Source organism: Nannobrachium achirus (assembly GCF_963921795.1).
Source record: "Nannobrachium achirus genome assembly, chromosome: 22".
Lineage (NCBI taxonomy): Eukaryota > Metazoa > Chordata > Actinopteri > Myctophiformes > Myctophidae > Nannobrachium > Nannobrachium achirus.
The window spans coordinates 11,291,286-11,315,695 of NC_137829.1; the positions used below are offsets into that span (position 1 = coordinate 11,291,286).

The 24,410-nt window shown below is 43.0% G+C and overlaps 1 protein-coding gene across 1 annotated transcript in view; it reads right to left on the reverse strand.

The window, feature by feature from the left end:
• Positions 1 to 24,410, reverse strand: part of col4a2 (collagen, type IV, alpha 2) — a gene marked incomplete at its 5' end in the record, with an annotated part of 81,617 nt that overhangs the window by 19,359 nt on the left and 37,848 nt on the right. Inside the window, 15 exons of the mRNA XM_080753572.1 lie at positions 890 to 1,041; positions 1,955 to 2,026; positions 2,447 to 2,596; positions 2,729 to 2,845; positions 5,790 to 5,811; positions 6,011 to 6,055; positions 6,192 to 6,263; positions 7,118 to 7,159; positions 7,267 to 7,302; positions 7,413 to 7,466; positions 7,794 to 7,829; positions 8,504 to 8,572; positions 8,745 to 8,861; positions 8,976 to 9,020; positions 9,975 to 10,109. Coding sequence (XP_080609698.1) covers positions 890 to 1,041; positions 1,955 to 2,026; positions 2,447 to 2,596; positions 2,729 to 2,845; positions 5,790 to 5,811; positions 6,011 to 6,055; positions 6,192 to 6,263; positions 7,118 to 7,159; positions 7,267 to 7,302; positions 7,413 to 7,466; positions 7,794 to 7,829; positions 8,504 to 8,572; positions 8,745 to 8,861; positions 8,976 to 9,020; positions 9,975 to 10,109 — 1,164 coding nt within the window. The remainder of the gene's footprint in view (positions 1 to 889; positions 1,042 to 1,954; positions 2,027 to 2,446; positions 2,597 to 2,728; positions 2,846 to 5,789; positions 5,812 to 6,010; positions 6,056 to 6,191; positions 6,264 to 7,117; positions 7,160 to 7,266; positions 7,303 to 7,412; positions 7,467 to 7,793; positions 7,830 to 8,503; positions 8,573 to 8,744; positions 8,862 to 8,975; positions 9,021 to 9,974; positions 10,110 to 24,410) is intronic.

The following is a 24,410-nucleotide window of genomic DNA, read 5'->3' on the forward strand; positions in this document are numbered from 1 at the left end:
CCGCCATATACATTTCCGCTGTTTGAAAATAGCCGATCTACAAGTGTAGATCTGCTATTTTCAAATGATTTTTCTAAATTTTATCAATTGGAAAACCTGTGAAATGGGACATACTGCATAATGAATACTTTCTACTATTGGTACTTTAAGTACATTTTGATATCAATACTTTTGTACTTTTACTCAAGTACATTTTAATTCCGAACTTCTACTTGTGGCAGAGAAGTTCCACGTTGCAGTATTGATACTTTTAATTAAGTATCTTTACTTAATTAAAAGTATCAATACTGCAACGTGGTTTGAGTACTTTTTACACCACTGTTCAATGAACAGTAGTGTAAAAAGTACTCAAATTCTTCTTAATGAACAGTGTTCATTAGAAAGGAACAGCTCCCTATACTGCGATCCGGATCCCATCATTCATTTCAAAGAGCCGTTCAAAAGACTTGATTCTTTCGCGAACGTCCCACCTCTTCCGGACAGACACGGGGGAATAATGAATATTTTAAATACTTTTTTTTTTTGTGGTCTTATGTAATATTTTGAGATACTGGATTTCACTTTATGCACAATGAATCTAGAATATATGAAAGTTTCACTTTTCAAAGAAATGAACTTTTCCACATGTATGGCGGTGAACCCTGTATGTCAGACGATATCTTCAGGTTAGACGGGGATCAATTTGCTTTTCAGTTTGCACATCAGGTTTAGAGTTGCTACGGAAATGGTCTGTGTGCGGCAGCTTGCATGTATAATGCGGATGTTGGCATTACTGCACACAGCAGTAGGTGGGCTGTATGAGCACTGAACAGTAAAACGAAACCAGGTACTGAGAAAGACCTAGCGTCACAAGGGTGCACTGGTGTGATTATGGTGTTGTTTTGCTTACAGGTAATCCGTAGACACCTTGGGGTCCCGGCTCTCCCAGGTCCCCCTGCTGACCATCCTCTCCTGCCATCCCATCGTCACCACGGTCACCATCTGGACCACCTGGGCCAGGTTCACTGTTTATGACGGTGCAGTTACACAAGCCATGATCACCTGAGGAGAACAGGAAACACAGGCACGCATGCATGCATGCACACAAACACACGCACGCATGCACGCACGCACGCACGCACGCACGCACGCACGCACGCACGCACACACGCACACACACACACACACACACACACACACACACACACACACACACACACACACACACACAATGGTCAGCGACATATCCTTGGATAACTTAAAAAGAAACATTTCCTTGTTGATGGCTATCTGCTGCGACTGTGATTCTATTTCTGTTATGCAGCAAATGTTTCTATACTAATACAAGAAGCATTGCTGCCTCATTTTATTTCTATTTTGACCGTACAGCAGTTCCCAGTTTGATCGAGACCCAAAAGAGAAATGAGACATTTGACATTTTACAAGCTCACCACGCGTCGCTTCGTGCCGCACTGTGAGCTTGTAGATCAGCTATTTTCCCTACTTTTTAAACATTTGTTTCCTAATTTCTAATTCATTCATGACATGAATTAGATAAACCCACTCAATTGACTGATCATTCAAATAAAGCTGAATGGTTGCCGTGTGTGTCAGATGGGTGGTCAGATAGGTGGACCGTGAACACTTTCAAGATGTTCAAGTGGGCCCTGATCCAGAAAAGGCTGGGATCCACACATCCACTGCTGTAGAGATTATGTATTTAAATGTCTTCTAAATCCTAATGGTTTTCTGAAAAACGTATGTTTCTTTATCTGTGGTGCACTGGTGCTCATGTCAAGGACCCCTAGAATTATATGTATTTGACCGCGTACGCCCCATCTCAAAATATTTTGTTCCCGGGCCCCCCGGAAGCAAAGATTTGAGTTAAAAAGGTTCAATTTAAAATAATATATATTCAAAAATAGCCAAAGTCAAGATTTAAGAACATTAAGATTGCACAATATGACTTCAGTACCTTTGTCTCCTTTATAGCCAGCATTGCCTGGTCTTCCTCTCTGGCCCGGATCCCCCTTGAAGGCTTCTTCCACTGTACACATGCAGAATGAGTATGGTCATCATGAGAAAGAGAAACTGACAGAATGGAAACAACCACACAGGTAAGCTAACCGTTTCAGTGGTTACTTGCCACACATGTACAGGTTTGTCTCAAAAAAGCATTGTGTAAAAAAAGCATTGGAAGCAGCAGATGACATAGCATCCCAAATCATCACTGACTGCGGAAATCTCACACTGGACTTCAAGCAACACACACACACACACACACACACACACACACACACACACACACACACACACACACACACACACACACACACACACACACACACACACACACACACACACACACACACACACACACTTTTCCACAATATTCAATTTTCTTTAGACAAATCTGTATCCTAGTGCACACTCACTCACTCACTCACTCACTCACTCACTCACTCACATGAACCTATAGGCCCTGGGGGACCCCTTTCTCCTGGCCTGCCATCCGAGCCTGGAGGTCCGGGTAGCGTAGCAGGGAATCCAGGCTCTCCTTGTGGGCCCTTATCTCCTTCCTCTCCTTGAAAGCCAAATGGTCCCATGAAGTCCCATGCTGTGCCAAAGAAAGAACTTTGTAATACAGGCCGAATACTGTTCATGGGACACTAAATGCAAACGTATCGACTAAAGTGATATTCAGTCAATACTGTAATGTCAGGTTGTATGTATCACTTCATTTACTGACCTATTTGCTGCTGGTCATCGCTGGCAGTGCGACCTGGGGGGCCACGGATACCTTTGTCTCCCACTGGGCCTTGCACCCCTTGTCGACCTGGCTCTCCGGGAGGTCCAGGAGGACCACCTACATCAGTCACACAAACCAAAATTCAGAGAGGCACTGGTGCAACAGTAGACAATACACACTAAAAAGTATATAATTACAGTTCAATTGCTTAGATGCATTTCTTGAAACTCAAAAGCCCATTCTCATAACAGTGCCTCAAAACCACACAGGCAATTTCCCACTACACTATTTCACTTCTCAATGTTTTCACATACGGTATGTATTTCCCATTTGCATTGACACAGTTAGATAGATAGCCTAGTCCTGTATTGATCCTGTGGATAAGATTCAGTTGCCCGGGGCAACATAGCAGTTAAGTTACAGCTATAGAGTGAGAAAAGTACCGTAGGGTACAGCAATGGTACAGTAGCAATACAAAGGGAACTATGAGTCAAGGTAAGAATAACATAACAAAAACGTTCATCAATAATGAGCAACAGTCTACAATAGTATATACACATAGGTACACCTATAAAAACACAAGTCACAGTGTCCGCACAGTATTCCATCCAAAGCACAATCAAATATGTAAGCAAATGGTAAATAATAGTGACCATACAGTGTCCCACCTCAAGCAAAGTGGTGAGCAAATAAAACACACAAAGTTTCACTTTGATCACAGAAAATCCTGATAACGCTACAGTGCCAACAGTGTAATCAGTAAAATAACGAGTTATACAGTAAATCCTCATATACTGTAGCTACCGGCATAAAGGACAGGACAAGTCTCATACAGTCCCGACCAGGGTAAGTGAATCTATCGTTTTCCCCTCCTGCAGTTGTTCATTGTGTAAAAATACTGTGTACAATGAGCATTGTGTTTGTACAAAAGCATGATTGGTCAATGAAGTGAGTAAATTCCCTTCACAGACACAATTGAAGACTGAAGAGTAATGGAGAACCCATGCTGTCAATTCCACCCCACAGGTATAGTAAATGCTGAGGGTTCCAGTGCACTGTTTCTATTTAAAAATGGAGCATGATGTCAATCGAGCCGTGCAACTGGTGTCCAAGTGCCGGGCGGTGGGCAGTGTCGCCAGATGGGAAATGTTGAATTATCGTACCGGAGGCTCAGAATTATCGTATTTGACATGAAACTATCGTACACAGCCAAAAAAGAGAAATCACTCGCGTAAAAACGTAATTTCACCCAAAAATGCGTCTTTAGTGTAAGAAACGACCTTGTTTGAGACTCCTGCGTGACAAAAACGCAACAGATATGCTGCGTGGAGGCAGGGAACTTCCTGGAGCTTACACAAATAAAAGCCTGAAACTGGTCTGGAAAGATGCAACCGGTGTTTTTAATGCCTCCAAGTACAGATCTAGGGTCAGATTGACTGATTTCCTGGCTTATTTTGAGACGCCAAACCAGATCCCAGATCAGCAGCCAGGGAAAATAGTGAATTCACGGTCTTTTGGGTGATATGCCGAAATTATCGTACATTTGGGCATTTTTGGAATTATTGATCGTACATCGTACAGAGGGTCAAATTATCGTACAAATACGATAATTATCGTACGTCTGGCAACACTGGCGGTGGGGAAGGAGGGAATAGCATACAGTATACCCAGGCCCGGGGCAAGGCAAAGTAGCACCCCGGGCAAAAGAGTCAGATTGCAGTGCTGTTTGAGTAACTTTGTGTAGGCCTAAGCCCATAGCACTTACCGTAGCACTCGCCTACCCTCAATGACTATACATGAAGGCTAGATAGCATTTTTAGGTTTTATATAAAGTGTTTTACTGTTTAGGTGGTGCGTGATCTACTGACGTTATTTTTCTAGATTGATATTTATATGCATTTGATGTATTGTTGTTGATGTATCGATGTATTACCTGCTTATTGTAAATTGCTCTGGATTAAGAGTGTCTGCCAAATGTCTAAATTGTCTGTGTCTGTCTGTATGTATCAAAACACATGTAACGGATTACAACACAGGACTGCGGTGCCACTTTAAAAGACACACGCATACTTTGCATTTGTGTGTCAAGGTTTATACAATGAGAGGTGCTATGCATTTTTGACTGACTGTGAAGGTTCTTTTGCACGGGTGGTACTCTAGTCTATAGTGTTATGACTCGAGTAAGGATTTTACAGTTTGGGGAATTAGGTGTTGAGAGTTTCAGGAATTGCAACCCCCAAAAAAGTAAGTTAAATAAAGAAATCCCACAAAAACGATATGCTATTAAGCCAGTTACAGTAATTGTAGTTATGTAGACTTATTATTCCGTTTTTTATTATCACCTTTCCGAGACCACCAAGGCCAGGAAGATATAGGTCCAGAAGATGGTATCAATGGCCCAGGATCACCTCTAGTCCCCTGAAACACAAACATCTTGTCAGTCCTTCCTTGACCTGTCAACGAACCCCCCTGAAAGGTATCATTGTTCAGAGAACTGGGATATAAACATAGTTTAGATGCATCAGGAATAATCATGCCGATATGGTGCATGCCTGGTCACCTTTGTGCCATCGCTGCCAACTGGCCCTTGCTCACCAGGATCCCCCTGGAAATGTACATAAGACCAGATGATATCAACGGTGACATTGTTGACTGATGCATAGACAATGAGATTAGGTATTTACACATATACAATTAGAATACTTTCAATCTTTCAGATGAACATTGCAGAGTGATCCATTATTATTATTAGTAGTAGTAAAACGTATTTCCAGATGTCAGAGTAGTCAAGCTAAAGTTTTTAATGAAAGCATACCCTTGGTCCTTTCGATCCATCTCGGCCAGGTGGACCCTGTCCAAACAGATTTATTAAGATATTAATAACACATTTCAATCTGGTGTCCCTATTTAGGCACATTTTGAAAGGCTTACAAAATATTTCAAATATTGTCAAAAGAATTTAAAACATTGGCAACAATAGCCAGCCATACTAGCTCACAACATGTTGCAATGTGACAAAATGTGCTTGTGCTCACCCGTGGCCCTGTAAATCCCATCACACCAGTTTCTCCTTTGTTGTCAGCCTGAAAAGAGAGATTAATAAATACACTTTTAGAAGGAGGAATGACTTGGTGTGTGTGTGTGTGTGTGTGTGTGTGTGTGTGTGTGTGTGTGTGTGTGTGTGTGTGTGTGTGTGTGTGTGTGTGTGTGTGTGTGTGTGTGTGTGTGTGTGTGTGTGTGTGTGTGCATGGTGTGTGTGTGTGTGACTGACTGATCATTTACCAGATCTCCATCTTCTCCTTGCTGGCCCTTCTCTCCTTTTATCCCCTGAAATAACGAACATTTGTCAATATTATTGTGCATGTTAATCTTTATCATTGCATATAAAATACATTGTCCTTCTTGAGTTGTCAGCAAGCCATTTGACATTATGTAATCATTGTAATAGTGTGGCTGTACTGACCTGGTAAGAATCTTTAGGCAATGAGTGAGGAACTGTAGAATTCCCAGGTAGACCAGGCTCTCCAGCATCACCCTGTGGCCATAAATGGAAATGCAATTAGAATAATCACTGCACAGCATGAGATTCATCTGGTTTGTGTACAGCTCCAGCATAATAATACAAAATATAACTTGAACTGACTGGGAGTCAGATGTTGCAAACAGAATAGCAAGCAGATTTGGTACAGCAATGTCTTCAACTCATAGCAATCCAAACAAGCTAATGTTGTACAAACGTGCATCAACACACAATCACAACAGCCTTGGTTTGATTCCACTTGGAGAAATGTGTTGAATGTCCCTCCTCCTTTCTGCTCCTATACTTAGTAGCTTAAACTGTATGTATGTATCTATTCATGTTTTGTTAAATGGACTGAAATAAACTACTACTAGTTTCATATCTGTGTGCTAACCTATCCAAACCAGTAAGACTCCCTAATCGGGAGATAAGCGACCGTCAGGTCGCATACACAAACTTTAGAAGGCAATCAGGAGGGAATATGGGAATTGGACAGATCCATGTTGATGACATGACTTTAGAGATACTGTGTACCGCTTTGCATGATTTTAGGGAAAAATCTGTAGGAGCAGTGTCCAAAAATGTGTTTTGCAAAAATCAGCCTCATGGTGGCGCTACAAGAGGGCCATGTGAGGTTGTGGTTTGGCAGCCAAGGAGTGTGTGTGCAAAGTTTGGCATGGATAGGGGCAACGGTGCCGGAGATAAGAGTAGGGCCAAAAGTGTGAGGTGACGTGACGGACATAGGGAGGGACTAACGGAGGGACAGACAGACAGACAGACAGACAGAGAGACAGACAGCCGGTGGAGGTTTTCATAGTAACTTGCGACCTGACTGTCGCAATAAAGCAAAAGAAGACTTGGTCACTCACCAACTCTCCCTTGACGCCCTTCAGCACTAACGTCATGGTGCCCTGTTGAGTTTCAAATAGATCAATGGTTCATATTCTGCACTAAGTCACTTTCTTGATACAGGCTTCAAGAAAACGTTTGTCTACAGATTTCATTGTTGTCACCTGACCTTTCGTCCAGGGGCGCCGGGATAACCTGGGGGTCCCTGTTAGAAGAGACAGACATGATTTTGCAGTATGGTTCAATAGATGAGGAGCTAGTATCAAGTCATTTTAAAATACTCTCAAAGACATACAAACATGCACACATGCTTACCCTTGGTCCTGAAATGCCTCTGTTACCTGCCCATCCTGGGCTACCTTGTGGTCCCTGGAAATACAATAAAATAATAATGCAAAATAGGAAAGTAAAACTGAATATGTTTGAAAGTTGAAGCTTTATGCACAATGTTGTAGGCGGCCGTTGCTACTATATCGCTCTGGTTCAATGTTGAATGATTATTAATACATTTTAATAATTAAATTTATTTGTCTGTGTTATGTGTATAAATATTAGTTTTATGCTGCCTTTATTGGCCAGGCCCGATTCAATAAATTACATAAATAAACAGCCCTACATAATTCTAGTTTCGTGAGTTACAGGAGACATTTTGTGACAACGATTTTGCTCAACCAAAGAGGGAATGTTCTCACTTACATATATGCCAGGGTACCCGGGCAATCCTTGATCTCCCTGGAGAGAAAAGAGAAAGAGATATGGTGATACCTCTAATTTTATAGTCAATACACAGATGTCATTGTGACCCCTGTGACCCCAGCGGCAGTGGTGCAGCCAGGATTGAACAACTGAGTTGGCCTGGCACAATCTGGGTGGGCACATGCGCGCACACGAAGAATGTTTGTGTTTTTCAGGTCAGACCGGGTTTCCTTGCACGATTTGGGTCGGGTTTCTTTGCACGATTAAATAATTAATTTATGCTTGTTTTTGCCTTCAATTTCATTACAAATAAAATCAAACCAACCACTCATTCGGTTAATAATAATACCTATATAATCAGCAGAAGTGATGTCAGTTCCTTGTGTCAATTCTGTTTATATAAGATGAGAGTCTTCATTTAAATATTTACAGGGACACAATACCGTCATGGAAGAGGACATTTTAGAAATCGCATCATAATTGACAGAGCTATGATCGAATCAAACTGCTGTGTCTTTCTTTGCTTCCTAGATAGCCGGCCGCACATCACGCCGCATCGCGCCGCATCGCTCCGCATCGCGCCGCATCACGCCACATTTTTTATTTCTTTTTGGGTGGGCACAAAAACGAAATGGGTGGGCCTAGGCCTACCCAGGCCCACCCATGACTGCGCCACTGCCCAGAGGTTGTTCAGAATAGTGTCTCCTCACCCTGAAACGCTCCATGAACACACTGAGCTCCAGAGAATCTCCCTTCTCTCCCTTCCTGCCCGAATGGCCCTGCAAAAGAGAGGTGCGAGCGAGAGATAGAGAGAGAGAGAGAGAGAGAGAGAGAGAGAGAGAGAGAGAGAGAGAGAGAGAGAGCAAGGGAGAAGACACATAAAGAGTTAAATTAATATCACTAGTCAATAACACCATGCCAACGTGTTTCACATGAGAGAGCCATGCGTACAGGAATGCCAGGTAAGCCGTCGTATCCTGGTTGCCCTGCCAGCCCCGAGTCTCCATGTGTGCCATTGCAGCCGTCCGCTCCTGGCTTCCCCCGGGGCCCGGCCTGTCCTGGGTGGCCCTAAAGAGACAATGAAAAACATCACAGTCAGAGCAGACCTACATCCGCGTTGTACCACATGCATTCATCCAGTCACTTTTTATTGTCAGCTCGCTGGTTGTTGGACAGACTTACAGGGATGCCGTCTAATCCGCCGAAACCAGGAACACCTGTCATTCCCTGTAGAGAGACAGGAAGGATAAGTCAACAGGAGTAATCGAATGCTGGCTAGTGGTGGACATGTTTGTCAAAATTCTATATTACATATAAAAAGAGTGGACAATAATATTAGCTGAAATACATTGCTCTGAATGACAACAACAGGTCTGTAACTCTGAGAGTGTTCAAATGGAAATAAATAAACCCTTAGGGTACAAATTTGGTTCCATTTGTACCCTCTCAGATTTAAAGAGATCCTTGCAAATAAAACATTTGAGACTACTAGTGGACTCCTAATGTATGGCACATTGGAAGTGTCATAGTAAATAAGTGTCATTCATATTCTGAAGTAAACGTGGTGTCTTGACATTTAGTAATTGGGTCTTATGGTAAAATCAAACCTCGGTTCGAAGTGGAGCGGTGAATCTGAGCAGCTATACCCTGTGTGTGTTGCTAAATGCCTAAACTGTAAACTGTAAACTGTGCCTGTGAGTGAGTGGTGAGTGTGCCTGGCCTGCACAAAACAGCGCCCCTCCTTTAACTAGTGTGTTGTGTGTGGCCACTCAAGGTATTGCCAGGCTACGGACACGGCCAGCCACCCAGCCACCCACCCAGCCACCCAGCCACCCAGCCACCCACCCACGGACATACCCACGGACATACCTGTCTATTGGGAGCGCTTTCACCGCTCCAAAAAATAAGAACATTATAATGGTGTGTGAGAAAATCAAAAATGTGCCACGGACAAGTCCAAGTCTTTGCCACGGACACATTTTGACTCATATTGATGACCTCTGTAAATCAAACAAAGCAGAGGTGTCCATACACAGTAAACTGTGTTAATCTACCTATTTGTAATAACACAAAACAAATGTCCATTTGGTTAAATGTGTACACTCTCAGTTAACTGAATACTCAGGTTTACAAGGTGGAGCTATTATTTATATATTGAAACAACAGATGATCATTTCTCACCAGCGCTCCTTTGGGACCTATGGTCCCTGTCCGTCCACGGTCACCCTTCTCTCCTTTAGGTCCATGGATGCCAGCCTCCCCTGGTCTTCCTGGTGGTCCAGTGGAGCCCTGAGGTCCAAGAGGCCCTGGTTGACCCTAGTTCAGTAGAGAAAGGGAAAAAAGATTGTACAGTCAAGCACAGTCAAATCGCATCTATTATCCAACTGGGTGGCTCACATTAACCCATTTAGGCCCTGAATTATTTAATGCTTTAACTATTGAAAAATAGCAGATATACAAGCTCACAGCGCAGCACCAAGTGCCCCGCTGTGAGCTTGTATATCTGCTATTTTTTGAAAAATCTTTTTGCATATCTTTGAATATATCTTTTTAAAAGCGCACATTTGTAACTCAAATATTTGCTTCTGGGTGGTCCCTGGAAAAACATATTTTGAGATGGGAGTCCGCGGCCAAATACATGTAATTTTGGGGGTCCTTGACGTGGAAAAGTTTGAGAACCTGATTAATTCATAGAATCGGGTCAAAGACATTCAAAGACTTGCACAAATGTGCACGATTTTATTTTTTAATAGTTAAAGCATAATAATAATGGATTAAAGTGGTTCAAATCTAAAAGTGACACAGATTTGCGTTCAGGCCTAAATGGGTACACATTTCAGCTTAAATATCTAGAGCAATTTCATGTGAGTTACATTACCCATAGAAGCTAGATTTTGATGCAGCGATAATAGGATGAAGAAAATGGTCACACTTATCCGAAAAGAGAAAGAACAAGAATATAGGAGGTTCAGAGTATAAGTAACCAGGAGTTAATACATCAAAGCATCACAACAAGGCAACATGATACAGCACCAACTAACAAAAAGGTCTGTGTTGTCGCCTCTGTTTTTAGACAGCACAGAAAGTATCCGCACACCACTCTCCCACAAAACATTATTAAAGATAACATTTTGACCGTCCAGATCTTCTGAGGAATCTCTGGACCTTGAACTGTGCTTTGGATTATTTAAAATATTTTTATTGAGCAATGTTTGGCAAACATGTACAGTAAAATTTAACAATTTCAACATGTGGTTTGGTTTGGATTGTTTTGATCAGTGTTCGGCCAGGAGGGGGAGACATTTATCTTGTTTTGGGACTCTGATTCACCTCACTCTGTGCTCTCTGCTTCCATCCAGTGGTTATGTAGTGACACATACATGTATGCCTGTCCAAAAGGCTGCAGGCATGGCACAATACACTGACAAAACGCTCATGAATTGAATGTGTAATTTCTTTCTCTTTTTCACAAAACTGTATGGTATATTTGGGTTGCGGGGGGTCCCTGCTTCAGCTCTCTCTCGACTAAGGGCCTGAAAACGTTGAAGACCCCTGTCTTAGAGAGAATGTGGTCCTAATAGGCCTATGGACGTATTCACACAGAGGAACATGTGCTTGGGAACACTTCAAAAACCTGCATGGTGGGATATCTGACCTGTGATAACCAGAGCGGGTGCTCTCATGCAATAAACTCTTGATTCTGGGGGTAGATAGACCCTCTTTATCTCACACGCACCTCCAAGACCCTCTGTACTGGGTCTCTCACACACACACACACACACACACACACACACACACACACACACACACACACACACACACACACACACACACACACACACACACACACACACACACAGTATGGAAGGCATAAAGATGTATGTACATATGCTGAGCCAGATAGTCCAGTGAGAAGATAAGCACAAGGTGGATAGAGGCACGCAGCGGCGGCTCCAGAGAATTGTGACTGGGGAGGCTATGGTGGAGCTGGCTTTTTTTAACGCAGGGGCTAATGGATTTAGTCAACAAACAATAATGAATAATACTCATTCTTGCGCTTAGGGTATGGATAACTGAACAGACCAGATCATTGGCAGTTTCCAGCTCCAAATCCAAGGACTGTAGGTGATCGGATATGGTTTTTGTGAGGCTGAAGATGCTTTCCAGCATAAAAAGTATGGAGGCACGGTGCACTGTCAGATGGCAGTTTCAAAGAAAACAACAACAAAAAACAACCATGTTCACACAAGGCAAACGTCATGTCAGGGAGTTAAAAATCAAAAGGGTTATTCATGGAGGAGACTTTAGCTTGCTGGCCCTTTGAGGCTGCAGATCATGCAGGTTAATCTACCAGCTAAATATACCAGGTTAATTATGATACTCAGTGTGTTGAAAGAGAGAGAACAGACAGACCGATAGGGAGGAGAGGAGAGAGGGTGAACTCTCTGGGGTTGAACCACTTAAAAACCCTATATCAGGGGTCTTCAACAGGGGGTCCGGGACCCCTAGGGGGTCCTCAGAGTTACTACAGGGGGGCCGCTATATATATATATATATATATATATATATATATATATATATATATATATATATATATATGCTCTGTCACACAGTAAAATCCATCCGTGTCCAAGGGCCAAACATTTTCTGCCCTTTTATTGACGTTTAAACAATGATTAATTAACACTGTGTAACAGACTACAAAACTAGTCTAAAATGAAGGAAACACACATAAAACGTATTGTTAAGTTACAAAATGAGTAGGCTTTATTCGCAAATTGTGAACAGTATAGAATGTGAATAGATTGCTTAATCTAAATCTACAAATACTCAAATAAAATGTGAGAAATCAGGTCGTAGTATCACATCTCTTGGGGCAATAAAATCTTTGAAATGTTTTTACGGGATGAACTGAAAAAGCATCTGCTATTGTTGAAAATCTGCCCATTTTGGAATTGCTGTTATTCTCTCACACACACGCACACGCGCACGCGCACGCACACACACACACACACACACACACACACACACACACACACACACACACACACACACACACACACGCGCGCACACACACACACACACACACACACACACACACACACACACTGGTGGAGCTGGCTCTCAAGAGCTTGCTGCACAAACCATCATTATGGTTAGCTCTGTTCCTACAACTGCATGTTGATAATGTTAATTTCCCGACGAGGCAGCCCGTTATTTCCTCTTTCGGAGAAGCGGTTCCCTTTGGTCTTCCGAATCATGGTGTTGCTTTAACTGCAACAATCCCCTGCAGCGCTGCTTGTGTTTACATACATGTACGCCCTCAACATGCATTCATAGGCAGGCACACACCCAGGCACACAATTAGAGAAATAGAATATCTCAACCGGATTCAAAACATTACAGAGGTCCAATTTTATGGGACGTGGACACTTAAAGGATACAAAATGAAGAGGGAGGTGGTGTCCGGTCGGTGCAGGGGTGTGGACAGGGTTTGGGTTCCTTCATGATGGTTGTGTTGGTAGTTTCTGAGTATTTTGCTTTGTTTAACAATGACAGTGAGATACTTGTTGCACTAACTAGCATTGACAGCTATGGTCTCTTTTTGTAAGACACTTTATGTATATATATTTATATATTATTCGCCCCCTCTCTTGATGCACCTTCTTTTTATTGTCTCCACCAGCCGAAGGCTGAGGGAGAGTATGTTTTCCCCTCCGTCCGTCCGTCCGTCCGTCCGTCCGTCCGTCCGTCCGTCCGTGCGTCCGTGCGTGCGTGCGTCCGTGCGTCCTCGCAGTTTGTGAGCAGCTAATCTCAGTCACCGTTGGCCCGATCGCTGCCAAACTGAGCACACACACTCCCTGGATGCCAATCTAGAACCTCTGCCCCACATTTTTCAAATCAGCCTCATGGTGGCGCTATAACAGGCCGATTTGTGTGGCCTGGTTGTTACCAGCTAATCTCCGGCGCCGTTGGCCCGATCGCTGCCAAACTGAGCACACACACTCCCTGGATGCTAATTCAGAACCTCTGCCCCACATTTTTTAAATCAGCCTCATGGTGGCGCTATAACAGGCTGATTTGTGTGGCCTGGTGGAGACCTGTGCTCGGAAGAGCACTGCTTCTAGTTGGTACTGTACTGCTCTTGTTTTTTCCTCCTATCTATCTTTTTTTCTTACTTCTCTGTAACTTTGCAAATAACTGTATACTGCTGTGCTACAACTGGACAACTGAATTTCCCCCTTGGGATAATAAAGGTATCTATCTATCTATCTATGATGCCTCCGGCTAGGCCGAGCTCTCCAACAAACACAACAATGCAATGGTGGGAAAAGTATACTCCCATTTTTTACTTCTTAAGTAAAAGTACCAATACTGCAACATAGATATACTCTGTCAGAAGTAAAAGTCCGGAATTCAAAATGCACTTGAGTAAAAGAGCAAAAGTATTGGCAGCAAAATGTACTTAAAGTACCAAAAGTAAAAGTACTCATTATGCAGAATGTCCCATTTCAAGTTTTCAAATGTATAAAAATCTTTTGAAAATAGCAGATCTACAATGCAACACATTGTGAGATTGTAGATCGGCTATTTTCAAATGGCCGAAATGTTTATAGGGCCGAAATGTAGTAACTAAAGTTGTCAAATAATTGTAGTGGAGTAAAAATACAATATTTGCATACAATATTTGCATCAGTCTGAGATGTAGCGGAGTAGACATTAACGTTTTGGAAAGTACAAATACGTCAAAATTGTACAGTACAGTACTTAAGTAAATGTACTTAGTTACTTTACGCCACTGTCGCCATGATGTTAGTGGGCAGGAAGCTGGTAGGGGAGGACATTCTCTATGCGTGTTTCCTAAACCCACCAGGAAGCATTCTCTATCACTGCACTACTAGTAACTCCTCCACACTGGTCACTACTAGTAACTCCTCCACACTGGTCGGGCGACCGTCAAGCAAGGAGCGGAACTGGGAGGGAAAACGTGTTCCTTCCACAAGCGTTATGCCCATCTGGTAAAACTCCTCACTATCAGGTGAAAAGAAGCAGCTGCCGACTTCATGTTTATCGGAGGAGATGACGTTTCGTCACCATCTCCATGACCAACCAGTAGGGATCAGCAGTGAAAGGGACTAACTATACAAAACATGGTGGGAATAGAGGGTGAATGTCAAATCGAGTGGCGAAAAGAGTGGCAAAGTGAGTGGCAAAGTGAATTTAACATTGTTTAACGTAGTTTAATGCAATCAGATAGGACTTTTCTGTTTGGATGTATGGGCTGTCAATGCCAGAAAGTTGTTTTTTTGGCACTCAGTAGGTGTTTCCGCATAATTTCCAGGTATGATGATGATGATGTAACATGCATACCCTCTATTGGCAAGTACTAAAAAAGAAAGAAAAGGGAACAAGCTAAATCTTAATGAGACTGGATAGAATTCTATGTTTGATTCTTGGCTGGTTACTTTGGTCATGTAAAGTAGATTATGCATAGTTACAAGCTTGAGCTTGTAGATCTGCTATTTCCCCCAGAATATATAGGGACTCTATAGGGTTTAAGTCAAGGGTCTTCAACAGGGGGTCCGGGACCCCTAGGGGGTCCTCAGAGTTACTACAGGGGGTCCTCCAAATCTTTGTGTGATTTTTTTACATTAACCACTTGAATCCTATAGCGTCCATATTCAGAGAAATCTACAAGCTCACAACGCCTCGGCTATTTTCAGCAAAGACGTTTGGTGTAGAGGGGAAAAAGAGCAGACTAAGTACAGAGTGAAATATCAAGTTGAATATGAATCCAAAATACAATGATGATTGTGCTGTCAAACAATGAAACTATATGGAATCTATTAAAAAGTTGTAGGGGTCCCTGCTTCATCTCTCTCTCTCTCTCAACTAAGGGGTCCTTGGCCTGAAAACATTGAAGACCCCTGGTTTAAGTGGTTAGAGGAGATGGAGAGCAGAGGAGAGGAGAGGAGAAGCCTCAATCTCAAGGGTGAAAGAATGGAGAGAGAACAGTTAGGGAAGGGGAAGGGGGAGGTGCCTGAAGGAAGGGGGTGCTTGAAAGATGGAGGGTCAAGAAACATGTGAGTTCAACGATAGCATGGGAAATGTTTGCGTGGTTTGGGAGTTTGTGGGGGTGTGTGTCAGCCTATGGTGACCTCTGGGGGTTTGGGGGTCTGACAGCGTTACTGTGAGAACCAACAAACACACTCATGTTTGTCCCCAGACAGCGTTGTCCTGGGCCTGGTGATATGAAACCAGAGCCAAGGGTCCTCGGGTGATGCGGAGGAATTAATAAAACCACAGAGAGCATAAACAATGTCAGGCAACAATTCAAACAAGCCCACTGACAAATCACTGTCAGATGCAGGATGCAGATAATGCGAAATAGAAACGCACTCACCTGACACTGTGTGTATGTATGTGTGCATGTGCGCACATACCGGTAAACTCTCATGTGTACATGTGTGTGCGTGCACGCATGCAAGTCTGAGTGTGTGTGTGTGTGTGTGTGTGTGTGCGTGTGTGTGTGTGTACAGTAGGCAGGGCTTTGTCTGGGAGGCTTTCTGGAGCAGGAGCTACAGTATGTGTTTTGTCTCTGTTTCAACCTTAAGCCTGCAGCTGTTCCGCCAAGAACAGACAACAGACAGACAACGGCTCTGTCATAACAGCCCAAGCTGTTCTGAAAACCTCAGCCGTGGTACCATCATGGTGACATGCTTGAATCTGAACCACAAAGCGACTAGCCCTTCTCGATAGTTCCAGGAGCATGGCTTCCGGTGCATCCATCAACAATGACAGTTAGAGATGACGTCATGCAGTACTTAAATTTGCTATTGCAGTTCATCTATCAAAATAGATTCAATCGGGGCGCCTGCTGGCCTACTGGTCCAGGCGCATACCACTTAGGCACTGCCACAAAGGCATTGATGCCTGGCGGCGTCGCCGGTTAGATTCCCGATCCGGACGACCTTTACTCCCTGTCTCTCCCCCCACTAAAAAAAAGAAGAAAAAAAAACTCATACCCTCATGTTTGCACTTTTGTCATTAACCTCGGTGAAGTTACATTAATCAAACTGCCTAATTTCTCAGAGATAAATTACCCTGTTAGAAATACACATTTTTATAATTCAGAGAGAGAGATGGACTAGTATATGGGAATTCTCATGTGACTGATGGAGTGTGTGTGTGTGTGTGTGTGTGTGTGTGTGTGTGTGTGTGTGTGTGTGTGTGTGTGTGTGTGTGTGTGTGTGTGTGTGTGTGTGTGTCTTTCTCTCTCTCTCTCTCTCTCTCTCTCTCTCTCTCTCTCTCTCTCTCTCTCTCTCTCTCTCTCTCTCTCTCTCTGTCCAAGCCTGTAAGTGCATGAGAGATTGCCGTCTGGAGCTATGCTATGGTATGTGTGCACTGCTCTGTATCTTTCTGCGTGGCTAGAACACAGGACTGATAGATACCATTCCTCATGCCAGGCCGATAACGGGCGAGATGTTTCCAAAGCACCAGTGTCATACATCTGTATCAGGAAGATCTGCCTCCCCCTACTACAACCTACAGAACAGTTTGTTGTTCTCTGTGTCCATCTGTATACAGCATGTGTCCCTCTCTGTCTCCCTGGTCAAACCGTCTCCCGTCTCCGGTCCTCCCCCAACTCTCCAAATCTGAACCTCCCTTCAGGTCTTCCCACACCGTCACTTCTACGCTATAATTGCTGCTCTTCCACAGCCTCACTTCCTCCATACATTGTCACTCCCCCGTTCTTATCTCCTTACAGCACTTCCACCCCACGCTTCCTCTTCCACCACCCCCACGCTCCCACAAAACTCTTGGGACTTCTCACCTCCCTATTTGCATCTCTATTTATCCTCCTTTTGTCCCTTTCTGTCTGTCCCCCCCACCTCCCCACTCTCTTTACAAGCCAGAGAATGGCTCAAGTGGGTCTCAACTTATCAGTCCACCACAGCTTGTTTACGCGGACGAGAAAGCTAAACATTGAAAGTTGACACCCAGAGATCGAGATCGAAGGTGAAAAGGTGGGGAGATTACGGGACGAAATGGTGTTGGAGATTGTCAAGGGAGGCGTTACAAATGGGGCCTGTTATCTACACTTTACATCTGCTAAGGTGTCTAAATCCACTGAGGCATCATGAACCAAAGCCAAGAAATGTCTCTTGAGTTACAATAGTATCTTCAGACACAGGTACGTGTGTGTGTGTGTGTGTGTGTGTGTGTGTGTGTGTGTGTGTGTGTGTGTGTGTGTGTGTGTGTGTGTGTGTGTGTGTGTGTGTGTGTGTGTGTGTGTGTGTGTGTGTGTGTGTGTGTGCGTGTGTGTGTGTGTGTGTGTTTGTGTGTGTGTGTGTGTGTGTGTGTGTGTGTGTGTGTGTGTGTGTGTGTGTGTGCGCGCGTGTGCGCGCGCAGACGATGAAGTGCCTGCCGCAGTGCCGCACAGCTAAAAGGTGTCCGAGACAGGGATGTAGACATGTTGGAGAAGGAAAGCAACTAGGAGTGAGAATGCATTTTGACACAACCCCCTAAAATTCAACACCTGCATAAACAGAGAACCTATAAAACAGATCTGAGGAATGCTGCCCTTCAAACATCTTCCTGGTGTTAAGACTTATTGAATTTCTTAGATTTCAGAAATTCATGAAAAATATATTTTGAAGGAAATCTTTCAAAATAAAGGGTGTGCATCTTGTAGAAATGACTGACAGACAATCTGAACAAAGATTTAGCTGTCAAAGTCATGTGACCTAAGGCTTATTGAATTTCTTAGATTTCAGAAATTCATGAAAAATATATTTTGAAGGAAATCTTTCAAAATAAAGGGTGTGCATCTTGTAGAAATGACGGACAGACAATCTGAACAAAGATTTAGCGATCAAAGTCACGTGACCTAAGACTTATTGAAGTTCTTAGGTTACAGAAATTCATGAAAAATATATTTTGAAGGAAATCTTTCAAAATAAAGGGTGTGCATCTTGTAGAAATGACTGACAGACAATCTGAACAAAGATTTAGCGATCAAAGTCATGTGACCTAAGTTTGGATCATACAGGAGTGTGTGTGTGTGTGTGTGTGTGTGTGTGTGTATGCGTGCAGTGTGCAGGCAGCCGGGCGGGCACACGTGTATCCAAGCTCACCTCACTCTGTCTTTGAAGACTGTTCATGACTTGACTATGCAGCTCTAGCATAAAAGAGAACCCCACTGCCCTCTGTCTTGTCTTGTTTAGGTAACTACCTGCGTTGTTGTTTTTCATTAATTCCATCTCTCTGAGAGGAGGCTCACGTCACGTCATCCCTTTAGCCTGGTCTTCTCCCATGAGCTCCATAATGGGCTACGACCAGCCGTCAAGCAGCAGTCAAATCTAATAATAAAGAAACAGGAGGAAGAAAGGGACTCGAGGGAGGCAGTAGGTAAGACTGAAGTCTCTTCTGATTGGAGGTCAGTAGGTCCGCCATGATTTCATTTTTCCCAGCGTGGTTGCATTTGCCCACTCCACCTTTCACTCCCTGCCCTAAATGTACAACAGGACTACTACATAATTATTGACTGTGCTTTAAGCCAGGGGTTCCCAAACTTTTTTTGTCTCAGGGCACCCCATAAATATGTTTTTTAATCAGAGGCACCCCGACATTATAATTTTCACTCCCAGCAACGTATATTTATAGTGCATTATCATCTATAAAATGTACTAAACTAGTTCTCTAAACAGCAGATCTACAAGCACACAACGCCTCGCATCGCGAGGCGTTGTGTGCGTTGTGTACAATCTGCGTTGTGTAGATCGGCTGTTTTCACTAGTTTTGTGCGACAGAGGTTTCTACCTGACAGTGAGGATATTTTAGTGATTATGTTGCGAGGAAAACGTTGAGATAATAGCCATTTTGGTTAGAACTGACTGAAAATAACTTTGTACTTCAAGTTTAAAATGATACTAAATATTTCTTCAAGTGTCCAAATAAATTCAAAATATTATCTAATTATCTCGCGGCACCCCTGGACTGCCGTTGCGGCACCCTAGGGTGCCCCGTCACCCACTTTGAAAACCCCTGCTTTAAGCAATCACTTCTACTGTAGGTTTTTTTGGAGCGGTGTGCTAGCACAGCTCCCTTTGTGTGGCTTTGTGTGTCCAAATTGTGTTGGTCAGCACGGCGGCATCTGCGCATGCGCGGACTTTTACCGTGTGTCCAAATTGTGTTGGTCAGCACGGCGGCATCTGCGCATGCGCAGACTTTTACCACACACACACACACACACACACACACACACACACACACACACACACACACCGTGATAGCCGCTAGAGTGGAGGCTCACGAAGCATGCAGCCACCGTAGCGAGCCACGGGCAATCAAGAATTGACACATGTCAATATATAAATTGGTGAAAAAAAAGTCAGGGCCTATTCTATTCTCTTCCCCCTGCCACGGGAGGTTAATGTTGTCAATCTGTGGGTCAAGACCCGCAGAGAGGTCCCCAAAATATGTATATTCAATATTCAATTATATATATAATATATATATATATATATATATATATATATATTTACCTGGAACTGCTCAAATTCACCGCTCCACTTCGAACCGAGGTTTGATTTTTTTAACTTTCATGACATGGACTGAAGACAAACAGGCAACCTATTAGTCCTCATAGAGCTATGCATAGCTGAGCCATGATTGGCATTGTCAGCACCTCTGGAGGAAAGCAGACAGAGTGACTTAGACAGACAGCAGTTTCGCATTAGAATCATGTCTCTTCATGGTGGCTCAACTAAATAAATAAATAAACAAAAATGAGAAAAGAAGGATAAAGACATATATGGATATATAGATGAACCGCTGCCCCACCCACACATACATACATACATCTAAATGTATGCAGTGAAGAACAGCAGACATTGGGACGCTATTGTCTAAAGTAGAGAACACTGTAATTTCAACAGGAAAAGCTCATTGCTATTGTTTTTATAACCATGCTCATGAAGTGAAACAACTGCTGCAATATACTGAAGTGCAATTGAAAAGTGCACATTTTGGTCAATAGCTGCCTATAAGTAAGTATTACCAAATAAAGTAATCAGGCATCAACAACATACTTTACTACGCAGAGTGTGCAATGTTGCATTATATCATCGTTGCAAAGTCGAAAACATTACTCAAAACTGGAGTTGTTGACAGGGTGTGACCAGAGTTACCATGGCAACACAGGAAGCATGGAACCACGCCTGTGCGATCAACAATGCTCCACATTCCACAACTCTGTACACTGGGTTCATTTCACTTCATTAATGTAAGACAGGGGTCTTCAATGTTTTCAGGCCAAGGACCCCTTAGCTGCAGAGGGAGATGAAGCAGGGATCCCCACTACATATTGTATAAAATTGTGTTGCAGATTCTCATCGATTTCATGGATAGATTCATAGACTTGTTTGACAGCGCTGTCATCAGTGCATGTTGGATTCGTGTTAATGTGTTTTTTCAGACATTTAACTACTTAAATTGTCGATACTAAGTAAACTTGACCTTTCACTCTGTACTTGGTCTGCTCTTGAGCTTGTAGTTCTGCTATTTTTGGCTAAAGTTCTCCTCAGAATAGGGATGTGAGGGTTGAAGTTGTTATTTTAAAACAATTATCCTATCACACAAAGATTTGGCAGCCCCCATGTTGTAACTCTGAGGACCCAGAGTTACAACATGGGGGCTGCCAAATTGAAGACCCTTGATGTAAGACCTGCGGCCCATTCTAAAAATATCTTCTAAATCCTAATGGTTTTCTGGTTTCTTTATCAGTGGTGCTCAAACTTTTGAATGTCAAGGACCCCTAGAATTACAATGTATTTGACCGTGGACCAACCCAGATCACAAAATATTTTGTTCCAGGGACCCAGAGAAAAAAAGATTTGAGTTACCGTACACATGTTCGCTTTAAAAAAATATATATTCAGATTTGCATATATTTCAAGAGTCTGCATGTAACATGCGCAACATGTACACATACCGGTACGTACTGTACACGAACAAGCACAATGTAAACAAACCTAAGAAACTAAGGAAACCAGACACAACACATAACAATTATATTCTATGACAAGGAGTTCTAAATGGGGCTTCTGATAGTAGAAGCAGGGAAGACCATATCTGGGACATAGTTGGCCCATAGCAGCAGTGTGTATACTGTAAACCCAAGGCAGTGAAACATGCTCCACAGACTAATCACTGCAGAATTACTGCCTGGATCTCCGAAGAGAGCTGTTATTTTCAGACTAATGATCGTGCTCATCATCATCATGCGTATTTTATCGATTCTGAATGGGGTTTCATGGACTCCAGGGTAAAATGAAAGCCACTCCCTCACTTACACTCAGTCTACATTTAAATCGCTCTCCTACAGTTCCAGAGGTGGAGTGGGAGTTGCTAATCTTGAAACAACAGACTAAATGAGAGGAAGGGACAGACAGATGGACAGGTGGACAACAAGTAACCTCATACCACCAGGCTTCCACCCGGCACAATTATCATTGTTATTTTCCAACTAATGCAGTTGTAATTTTCACACTCAGCACCCAAGTTGTTTGGATACCGATTTCACGCTCATACAGTAGATACACGCAACAGGGTTCTAAATAGGGCCCTATCTTGCATGCCGCCCTTAGAAATAGTTCAAATAGCTGATCTACATCAACATGTAAGCTTGTAGATCGGCTAGTTGAACTATTTTAAAATGTTTTTCAAAATAGTAAAGAATTGTAAAAAAAAAAATGTTTAGGGATAAGGGGTAAGGCAGAGTCTAGAAGCCCTACTAGAATCCCTTGTCAGAGTCTATGACCTGGGATTAAGGTTTTGATCGATTGAAGAATTTGTTAGAAGTTTGCAATAGGAAAAAGTAGTTTCATAACATTTACACAGGAACCACTTTACCACTTAGGTGTGCTGTCAATGGGTCCAACACATGTTGAACCTGTGTATCCCAGGTCATCACAGTGTTTTCTAAGTGAAACCGGTATTAGAGGAAAACATAGGAGTACACAGTAGAGCAGAGAAGGAAAAGGGAACCGAATTGGAGGGTAACTGAAGGGATTATAAAACCTGAGAGAGATTGTAAAAGAGCAATAAAACACCACCCCCTCTCTGTGTAAGATCTGGCAACTGGTGTCTGGGTTTTATCCCATCACGACTCACCTCATCAGTGTGGCAAAGTGCATGCAGCAGACACGCACACAGACCAGTGAGTCCACACGAAGAACCCGGTAAGCAATGTAATTGAGTGAAGGTGTGCGATGACGGGGAAATCTCGCACTTTCGAACAACCATCATTTCGACAACGGAGCGTGACTCACCCCACGGAGGTTAGGTTTAGGGTAAGGGTTAGGTTTGGGTGTCGAAAAGATGACACATAGAAACAGCGAAACGGTCCCTGCTATGACTAAATGCTGACATGATACAATTATTCTCCTCTCCTAAATAAACCATGTATATGTAACTAGAACTAAATATCCCATAGCAATGCCATATTTCTAAGTGTTCTCCAATTAGCTAGTAGCTATGCCCCTCCCCTAAAAGCTTTTGTCCAATGCTAGCTTAGCAACCGGCAGCTTGCCAAGGCTGTTGCCACGGCAAACCTTGGCAAGCAGGAAGTTATTCTAAGCTAGCATTGGACAAAAGCTTTTTGGGAGGGGCATAGCTACTGGCTAATTCTTGGCTAATCATATAGCCTAATGAATGAAAGTCCTGGGGACTTGTTTCCATTGTGGTCCTATGTAGTCAATTCATCAACATAGCATTAAGATAACACAAAAATACTGATCATCAACACAAACATTGGCAGTGAATAACACCTCCTTCTATGGGAAAAGTGAGTTTACCTCCCTTTGTGGTCTGATGGATTTTCAGGCCTATTTTGAAAGAAGGAAGAAGTTGCCAGCACTCAAGGAATCTCCTTTTTACATGATTTTATTTACCTGACTGGACAAGAGCAAACGGACACGTTTCGACCTTGTTGGTCTTCGTCTAAAAAGGAGATTGCTTGAGTGCTGGCAACTTCTTCCTTGTCTCATGTTATTTTGAGCCGTGCACCGAAAATATTTAATCTAATTTGGAGTGTTGCAGGCTTTCTGCTCTGTTGCAGCCACCTTTCTCTACTATTTTGAAAGAAGCCAGAGTCACAGCTGTAGAGACATGTGAGGGAGGTGAGAACCGTTTGATGGAGTCATTTCTGATGTAGGTGAGAGTCGACCCCTAGACAACAGCCATTTGAAATGAAACACTGAACAGAAAAAGGTACTTAACGTTTCTCTAAAGTTGAGGAACATAACTTTACAACTCCATAATGAGATCCAGAGACACAGGTGTGAAGCAGCTTTTTTCGGTCTGTCCTCCAGTGTACTTGGCGGGGTTTTCAAATTACTACTGAGATATACAGAGTCATAATCACGAAAGAATAAACTCTGAATTCAGGCATTTTTATTCAGTGGTGGAAAATTCTGTATTTATGCTTCTGGTGAAACATGGTTAACTGAAATGACTAATACCAACTACCCCCCGCCCTGTGTGGGTGTTCGTTGCAATCCTAATTCGAAATCCCCAGACCCATTAAAAATGTCCCTGTCTGATGTATAAATC